Source organism: Notamacropus eugenii, chromosome 1, assembly GCF_028372415.1.
Source record: "Notamacropus eugenii isolate mMacEug1 chromosome 1, mMacEug1.pri_v2, whole genome shotgun sequence".
In the NCBI taxonomy this organism is placed as follows: domain Eukaryota; kingdom Metazoa; phylum Chordata; class Mammalia; order Diprotodontia; family Macropodidae; genus Notamacropus; species Notamacropus eugenii.
Window position 1 is genome coordinate 102,340,665 of NC_092872.1, and position 9,787 is coordinate 102,350,451.

General features: G+C 38.8%; 1 protein-coding gene across 5 annotated transcripts in view; it reads left to right on the forward strand.

The window, feature by feature from the left end:
- PIP5K1B (phosphatidylinositol-4-phosphate 5-kinase type 1 beta) overlaps window positions 1–9,438 on the forward strand; it is a 338,296-nt gene extending 328,858 nt beyond the window's left edge. For all 5 annotated transcript variants that reach the window (XM_072611031.1, XM_072611030.1, XM_072611066.1 and 2 more), the window contains one exon: window positions 8,662–9,438. In XM_072611031.1, coding sequence (XP_072467132.1) covers window positions 8,662–8,664 — 3 coding nt within the window. In that variant the 3' untranslated portion in view covers window positions 8,665–9,438. The remainder of the gene's footprint in view (window positions 1–8,661) is intronic.
- Window positions 9,439–9,787: the final 349 nt, after the last annotated feature.

Below are 9,787 nucleotides of genomic sequence, written 5' to 3' on the forward strand. Positions count from 1 at the left end.
GGGTCTCAGTTCCTTATCTATAAAGTAAGGAAGTCTGAGATGTCTTCTGGCTCTAAATCTAGGATTCTAAGAAGACAGAGGGTGATAGGAAAATGCTATTTCCAGTCTTCCCCCTACACAATCCAAGTGCTACATCTCATGCTCATACCCAGCCTGGAAGTCTCTGGCATCTGATTAGTCCCTTCTGTAGCAATGAGAGATGGGCCAATGTACTTATCGGATGACAGTGTTCCTTTTCAGATGAAAACAATAATAGATTTTCTTCCTCTTCATGTTTTCCCAAGGAGGGAAGCAGCTGGGGGAAAGATTAATTTTCCTGTCTTTTATCTTAAGATAAAAGAACTATGTGATATATTACATAATAAGGTAACAAATTAACTTTACAATTAGCAAAAGTAACTTGGGTTCTGAAAATCCTGTTGTAGACTTGTCAGGGAGTGATAAATCACTGGTGCCCAAAGCATCGTGTAACATTCTCAGGGTACAAATCGCCAGGAGGGGAATAGTATTAAAAAATCCTCTTTCACACTAACAGTTTTTAAATGATAGGATCAGCTCTCAAATCCATCATGTGAGAGGGCCTAGAGAAAAGCAAACTTGTCACTTGGGTCTAGACTGATCCCAATATATTCATTGAGGAGTATCCTCTACATACTGAGGATGTTTAACTATTGACACTAAATCTGTTCTCTCATGAACTACCACCGCAACTGTATTCAACCAGTAAGTGGGTAGGAGGGGAGGAAGCAGAGAATGCTAAGTCAAATCCAAACCTTACCCATCCTTTCAAATCTAACTCAAGTCCCACTTCCTCTGTGAACCCTTTATAGCTAAACTCTACCACTAATTGACCATGTGAACTTGAGACAAATAATTTAATTTTGTTGTTGTTCAGTCATTTTTAGTTGTGTCTGACTCTTTATGATCCCATTTGGGGTTTTCTTAGCAGAGATATTGCAGTGCTCTGCCATTTCCTTCTCCAGCTTATTTTACAGATGAAGAAACTGAGGTAAACAGGGTTAAGTGACTTGCCCAGGGTCATACAGTTAGCAAGCATCCGAGGACAGATTTGAACTAAGGAAGATGAATCTTCCTGACTCAGATCCCAACACTCTATGCACTCTGGTTCCACCTAGCTGCCCTCAAATCATTTAAAGCCTCTGGGTTATTTCTTCATTTATTAAAAGGATTACATTACATGATTTTTCAAGTACCTTTACGTCAAAGATTCAGTAACTCTACTTCAGCCCCCACTGATCTCTCCCATATCTTAGAATTCATACCACCCAAATATTTCACTGTTCTCTCATTGTTTTCCATGTGTAATTTTTTTTCAGTCAAGTATTTATTAAATACATAATACGTGCCAGGCACTATATTAGGCCCCAAAGATAGAGACAAAAGCAAAGCAGCCTGCTCTCCAGAAGCTTGCATTCTGTCACTGAAGGAGACACTATGTACATAGAGTGATGTAATGCTTAGAGAGGACTCAAGGTCTGAGTCCAAATCTTTTAGTAGCTATATATATAACTCATTAAAAGTCACTTAGTATGTTAACCTTTTTCCTGTAAAATGGGGATAATAGTACCTATCTCATAGGGTTGTTTGGAGGATTAACATAATTAACGTAACACAATATAATATATAAAGTGCTTTGCAAAGCTTAAAGTGTTATATAAGTGCTATTATGTAAATACATACAGAATAAATTCAAAATAAATACAAAGTGGTTTAGGAAGGAAGAACACTAGCAGTAGGGGATTTAAGAAGGGCTCTGCTATTGTAGTGTAAGAAAGGACAAGCAAGATGACTTCAGAAAAACCTGAGAAGATTTATATGAAGTGATGCAAAATGAAGGAAGCAGAACCAGGAGAATGGCGTGTACAGTGACAACAATATTGTATGATTATCACCTGTGAAAGATTTAGCTACTCTGACCAAGACAATTCCAAGGAATCCATGATGAAAAATATGTATCCACCTCCAGAGAAAGAACTGATAAACTCTGACTGCAGATTGAAGCACACATTTTTTGCTTATTTTTTTGGTGGCAGGGGCTGGGAGGGAATCTGTGTTTTCTTTTGCACTTTGGCTAATATGAAGTATGTTTTACATGACTTCCCATGTATAAACAATCTCAAATTGTTTGCCTTCTCATAGAGAGGAGAGAGAGAATTTAGAATAAAAAATATTTTAAATGGATGTTTAAAAATGTACTTGTAATTGAGAAATAGTTGACAAAATAAATAAAACTATTTCTAAAGGTTCCATGTAGGAGTAAGGCTGATTCTAACCTGGGGATCCTAATTCATCTACCTCTAATGCAGAGATAATGTCTCTTGCCCTCACCAGGATACTGTAAGGACTCAAAGGTCTGTGTTTATGGTAATCTGTAAAAGGTATAGTGAACGTATGGTGAAACATCTTTTCATGTTCCAGTCCTGTTTCCCTACTGCTCTTTATACCAAGCTTTAAGGAGTAGAGTGTATAGCAACATCTTTTTAGATGGGGAAAACTAAGCCCCAGAAAAGTGAAATTATTAGCCCAAGGTCACACAGATAACAAATAAGAGGATTAAACATCTATCCTCTTGCTACTATATCAATAATACTGGATTATTTCACTGAAGATTAATTGATGTTTCTGTAGGGCTATAAATTTAACAGATCCCATTTTATACTGAGTAAAGGCCAGTATTGCTGTCTAGATTTCTGCCTGAAACAATATATATTACAGTCAAACTCTAAACCTTCAAGTCTCACAAAGCACTTATGCCTGACACCAATTCACTTAAAGCCCAGAGGTATTTGTTTGGGATTATAAATTGCTACATCCAGAAAGCGGCTTCTAGAAATTGATAATATGACCTCTGAGGGAAAATCAAGATGAAGGACCAGGGCTAGGGCTATATCCCTTCACTCTCATTGTGACATTGTCTCACTCCTTGGTCATCTAATTTCACTACTTCCTGGGAAATAAGAAAGACTTGGTGCGGGACAAGCTTGTTATTTTTGTGGTTGTTCAGTTATTTTCAGTCATGTCCAACTCTTTATGGTTCCATTTGAGGTTTTCTTGGCAAAGACAATGGAGTGCTTTGTCATTTCCTTCTTCAGCTCATTTTACAGATGAGGATACTGAGGCAAAGAGGATTAAGTGACTTGCTCAGGGTCAGACAGCTGATAAGTGTATGAGGTCAGATTTGAACTCAGGAAAATAAGTCTTCCTGACTTCAAGCCCAGCAATCTATCCACTGCACCACCTAGCTGCCCCAGTGACAAACTAGTCCCAAATAAAATAATTTCTGCATGAATGAAAATTTTATTTCTTAGTTGTTTATTTGTTTAATTATTTTCTATCATCTAAATGCTCATATTGAATGCAGCATATATTCTTAGGCCATATATTATGTATGTGTGTGTGCACATGCACATGTGTGCTGTAGAGCAGGGATTCTTAACTATTTTTGTGTCATGGACCTCTTTAGCAGGCTTGGATCCCTTCTCAGAATAATGTTTTTTGTTTTTGTTTTTGTTTTTGTTTTTTTTTTATTTTTATTTTTTTATTTTTTATTAAATTTATTTAACTTTTAACATTCATTTTCACAAAATTTTGGGTTACAAATTTTCTCCCCTTTTCTCCCCTCCCCCCCCAAACACCAAGCATTCTAATTGCCCCTATGACCAATCTGCTCTCTCTTCTATCATCCCTCTCTGCCCTTGTCTCCGTCTTCTCTTTTGTCCTGTAGGGCCAGATAGCTTTCTATACCCCTTTACCTATATTTCTTGTTTCCTAGTGGCAAGAACATTACTCGACAGTTGATCCTAACACTTTGAGTTCCAACTTCTTTACCTCCCTCCCTCTCCACCCCTTCCCTTTGGAAGGCAAGCAATTCAACATAGGCCAAATCTGTGTAGTTTTGCAAATGACTTCCATAATAGTCGTGTTGTATAAGACTAACTATATTTCCCACCATCCTATCCTGTCCCCCATTACTTCTATTCTCTTTTGATCCTATCCCTCCCCATGAGTGTCGACCTCAAATTGCACCCTCCTCCCCATGCCCTCCCTTCTATCATCCCCCACACCCTGCTTATCCCCTTATCCCCCACTTTCCTGTATTGTAAGATAGGTTTTCATACCAAAATGAGTGTGCATTTTATTCTTTCCTTTAGTGGAATGTGATGAGAGTAGACTTCATGTTTTTCTCTCACCTCCCCTCTTTATCCCTCCACTAATGAGTCTTTTGCTTGCCTCTTTTATGAGAGATAATTTGCCCCATTCCAGTCCTCCCTTTCTCCTCCCAATATATTTCTCTCTCACTGCTTGATTTCATTTTTTTAAGATATGATCCCATCCTCTTCAATTCACTCTGTGCACTCTGTCTCTATGTATGTGTGCATATGTGCATGTGTGTGTGTGTAATCCCACCCAGTACCCAGATACTGAAATGTTTCAAGAGTTACAAATATTGTCTTTCCATGTAGGAATGTAAACAGTTCAACTTTAGTAAGTCCCTTATGACTTCTCTTTGCTATTTACTTTTTCATGCTTCTCTTCATTCTTGTGTTTGAAAGTCAAATTTTCTTTTCAGCTCTGGTCTTTTCATCAAGAATGCTTGAAAGTCCTCTATTTCATTGAAAGACCAATTTTTCCCCTGAAATATTATGCTCAGTTTTGCTGGGTAGGTGATTCTTGGTTTTAGTCCTAGTTCCTTTGACTTCTGGAATGTCCTATTCCATGCCCTTCGATCCCTTAATGTAGAGGCTGCTAGATCTTGTGTTATCCTGATTGTATTTCCACAATACTTGAATTGTTTCTTTCTAGCTGCTTGCAATATTTTCTCCTTGACCTGGGAACTCTGGAATTTGGCCACAATGTTCCTAGGAGTTTCTCTTTTTGGATCTCTTTCAGGTGGTGATTGATGGATTCCTTGAATACTTATTTTTCCCTCTGGTTCTAGAATCTCAGGGCAGTTTTCCTTGATAATTTCATGAAAGATGATGTCTAGGCTCTTTTTTTGATCATGGCTTTCAGGTAGTCCCATAATTTTTAAATTGTCTCTCCTGGATCTATTTTCCAGGTCAGTTGTTTTTCCAATGAGATATTTCACATTATCTTCCATTTTTCCATTCTTTTGGTTTTGTTTTGTGATTTCTTGGTTTCTCATCAAGTCATTAGCCTCCATCTGTTCCATTCTAATTTTGAAAGAACTATTTTCTTCAGTGAGCTTTTGAAGCTCCTTTTCCATTTGGCTGATTCTGCTTTTGAAAGCATTCTTCTCCTCATTGGCTTCTTGAACCTCTTTTGCCAATTGAGTTAGCCTATTTTTCAAGGTGTTATTTTCTTCAACATTTTTTTGGGTCTCCTTTAGCAGGGAGCTGACCTGCTGTTCATGCTTTGACTTCATGTCTCTCATTTCTCTTCCCAGCTTTTCCTCCACCTCTCTAACTTGATTTTTACAATTCTTTTTGAGCTCTTCCATGGCCTGAGCCCATTGGGTGGGCTGGGACACAGAAGCCTTGATTTCTCTGTCTTTGCCTGATGGTAAGTATTGTTCTTCCTCATCAGAAAGGAAGGGAGGAAATGCCTATTCACCAAGAAAGTAACCTTCTATAGTCTTATTTCTTTTCCATTTTCTGGGCATTTTCCCAGCCAGTGGCTTGACCTCTGAATATTCTCCTCCCCCCCACCTCGCCTCCTGATCCTCCCAGCCAGTGTTTGGGGTCTGAGATTCAAATGCTGCTTCCAGCCTCAGGGCTTTTGGCGGGGGCAGGGCTGCTATTCAGTGTGAGATTAGGTTCAGGTGGTCAGGTCGGGGCAGGGCCGCCTCTCAGGCTCAGTTCCCTCAGGGGGTTTATGCACAGACCTTCCATAATGGATCCAGGTTCCTGCCTGCTTGGGGAGCCCTGGTCTGCAGCTGCCTCTCAGCTTCTACCTCCCGGGGGGGGCCTGAGTTATGGGGGCACCCCACTCCCCTCTCGACCCGCCAAAGAGACCCTCTCACCGACCCCCGTCACCTGTGGGTGGAGGGACTTGTGCGGCCGCTGGAGATCCCATCCCTGAAGCCTGCTTGGATCTGCTTTTCTTGGTGCCATGGCCGCGGCAGGTCTGGGCTGGGCTCCGCGTCTGCAGCGCAACGGATCTTTTGCAAGAGGTTTGCAGGTCCCTCTGGAACAGAAATCTCCTTCGCTCCACTATTCTGTGGCCTCACTGCTCCAGAATTCGCCGTGAGTTACTTTATACAGATGTTGTATGGGTTGTGGGTTTGGAGCTATGTGTATTTGCGTCTTTCTACTCCGCCATCTTGGCTCCGCCCCCCCAGAATAATGTTTTTAAGCGCATAAAATACAATGACATAGTATAACAAGGAAAATCATTTATACTGAAACAGAGTTCTCAGGGAAATCATATGACCTAATAACTACAGAACAGGAGACATGGGTTTTTTTTTAAACAAGTTCAACAAGAAGAGGTGACTGGAAAAAGAGTTGGGGGAAGGGTCCATAGGAGGGAATAAATGTGAAACAGATTTGAAACTAAATCATCAGCAACCATGTCTCCAGAGGACATCTGATGAATCATATTAACCATCTCCTGACAGAAAGGACATGGACTCAAGATATAAAAAAAAAAACCCGACGTCCATTTGTAAACATGCTCACTGTGTGGATTTATTCTGCTTGAATATGGTCATTATATTAAAAGGTTTTTCTTTAAAAAAAAAAAAAAAGAAACTAAATGGTCAAGATATAGGCTTAGCCAATGTAGTCTGCTTAAGGTGTGAAAATTCCAATATGTAGTTCATTAAGGTCATTTTTTTTCCTTTTTCTTAGTCTTAGACCCCAACCACTCTGTGGTCTTTTCACTTCCCATTAAGGTCACTACAGAGATTGAGCTGGTTCAAGGACTTTTTGCCTTCTATTTTTCACTTCTATTATCTTATTTGATCCTCAAAATAATACTCTGAGATAAGGAGGACATGTATTTCTGGTGCCCTTTTACAGATTAGGAAACTGAAGTCTGAGAGGTCTTCTTCAAGATCATAAAGGCAATAAGTGAAAGAGTCCCAGCTGCAAACTAGACTTCTCTGAGACTTAGCCTGGGCTCATACTGTTTTTTGAAAAGGGAAATAACTCCACTGTAGCTTCATTTTAGCAATTCTGATAAAAAGAGTTGATGGAGAAGGATGAAATAATCTGCTGAAAAGAGATTGGGGCATTATCTGTTCATTTCAATGGAAAAAATAACAATTTCTAGCTTTAGAATATAAGTCTAGAGCAAAGCCAAGACATTTGAATAACCAGGCAAGGCTTGAAAAATTCAGCCTATGTATTTCTTCGTTTGTGAAATGGAGGTAGTATTTTCACTAACTACCTCAAAGAGGTAATTTGACATAGTGGAGAGAAAGTAAGCTTAGGGCCAGCTAGGTGGCACAGCGGATGTTGCATGGGGCCTGGAGTCAAGAGGATCTGAGTTCAAATTCGGCCTCAGACACTTACTAGCTGTATGACCCTATACAAGTCACTTAACCCTGATTGCCCACCCCACCCCCCAAAAAAAGGAAAGTACGCTTAGGTCAAGAAGATCAAATTTTGATTCTAACACATACTAACTTTATCCCCAGAAATAGTATCCCAAGTAAGTCTCCTTCCAGTTATGAACGAATGCATGAATGAACCATTTATTAAGTGCATACTCTGTACAAAGCACTATGCTAAGCCCTGGAAATACAAATAGAAAAGACAATCCCAATTTTCAAGGAATTCTAATGGGGGAGAAAACAAATAAGGAAGATTTCAGCTGCAAATCAGATAGAAAGGTCCCAGGTCCTTAGAATGCAGCAACAAAATAGTTGTCAATGCTGCTTCTTTAATATCATTTCCACTGATAAAATCATCACAGATCCAGACAAAACAAAACAGAGTTGTAATGAAGCAAATAAACCCTCAAGTGATGTTGAAATATGTTTTCCAAGAACACACAATCAACCAGCATTGTGTGTGTATATATGTGTGTGTGTGTGTGTGTAGTAGGTACCTAAGAAATAGGTGATATATAATACTAGTACTTAAGTAGATACCTACTATATGTGTAATAGGTACTTAAGAGATAGATATCAGCCACTGTGCTAGACACCGAAATACAAAGAAATAAACACAGTCTTTGTGCTCAAGGAGCAAAGAAAGGTAATATGTACACATAAAAGTACATAAAAATATAAACGCAAGATAATGGAGGAAGGGATGAAGGCACTAGGAGCTGAAGGCTTTGTACAGAAAGTGGGACTTGAGCAGAGCCTTGAAGGAAACCAGGAGTTTTAAGAAATGGCTTGAAACTAAGAGTATTCTAGGCATGGTGGAGAGAGGCTCCCTTAGCAAACAAAGGCAAGGTTGTTGTTCATCTTTCCCACAAAGAGGACCATGACATCAGAAAGGTGATGTCCTGACTTGCAAGTAAATTGGATTTAAGTGAGGCAGATTGGTGCAAAGTCACCAGCCTCACTCTTTCCTCCAGAGTCATCTGAGTCCAGTGGAAAGATATGGTTTACACATGAAGAGGAAATTGCTTGAATATATCTGTCTATGAATCTCTAAGCAAAGGATGGATTTGTATTTACAAAGAAAAAAGTGAGATTCATACCTGTGTTTTTTTTCTTTTCAGTAAGAGAAAATGAAAATCTATATACACGGGCAGAAGTAACCACAGTGACTGAAAATCCTGTTCTCCACTCCAAAATTATTGGGCACAGCTTGGCTCAACCTTGCTACACAGAGTGGTTAAATCAACTGGACTTATCTTTACCTGTGAAAGATGTCGGGGGAGCCGCAAACCATAGATAAATAATAGCTCTGCTTACTTGGCGGAAATGATGTGAAAAAAAGCCACACGTTCCTATCATTTGCTGTTGCTTGTTGAACTGTGAAGACCTGCATAGACTATATTTAAGCTACTTTCTATACTGTTGCCAATCACCCTTTGGGACTTGGAAGTCATATTTTCCTATTGGCTCTTGTGTTTATTTCATTTGCATGTATCCAGTGATAATGCACAAGTCAAATATGTAATCTGAATATCTATTTAAAAACTCATCAATATGAAATGGTGAATAAAGTATAAATTCTGCTCCTTTTTTCAAAGTCATAATCACGTAAGTCCATGTTGTTAGAAGTCTAAACTGATTTCATACAAGGGTCATTGTAACCTGTCTGCACCGACTTTATGGAGACTTGCTTCTATAAAGATATTTTCACTGTTGACTAGTGAAATGAGAGAGAGAAAGCTATTTATAACAAGGCCTTATGTTGTGTACATATATTGTCTTTGAAATATTTGTGATTCAGTTTATTGCTTGTTAAAAGAGAAATTATATAATTTATTTAGTAAATACTACTGTAAACTATAGTTTTGTTGACAGAAATAAAAATATTTTGTTCTCAACATTGGCAGTATATTGGTTTTTCCTGGTGTCTCCATCTTTTAACTTCTCCTCCCTCTTCTATGACTTTGGTGGCCCCAGACCGTCAACAATTGCTTGAGAGGAATTGAGAACATGGCAGGCATAAAGAATGAAATAATAAATAATTCCCAAAAGGAGTGTCTCAATAAATGATGGGCAGGTAACTTAAGATGCTGCTTCTTAAAATGCCATGATGAGTAGTTTTGGTAGCATATTTGTATTAAATGGTATAGTCAAGACATTGCTTTAACAATAATAATGATAATAATTTCCATTTATGAAGTGCTTTAAGGTTTACAGAATACTTTCCTCAAAACAACCCTAGTAATA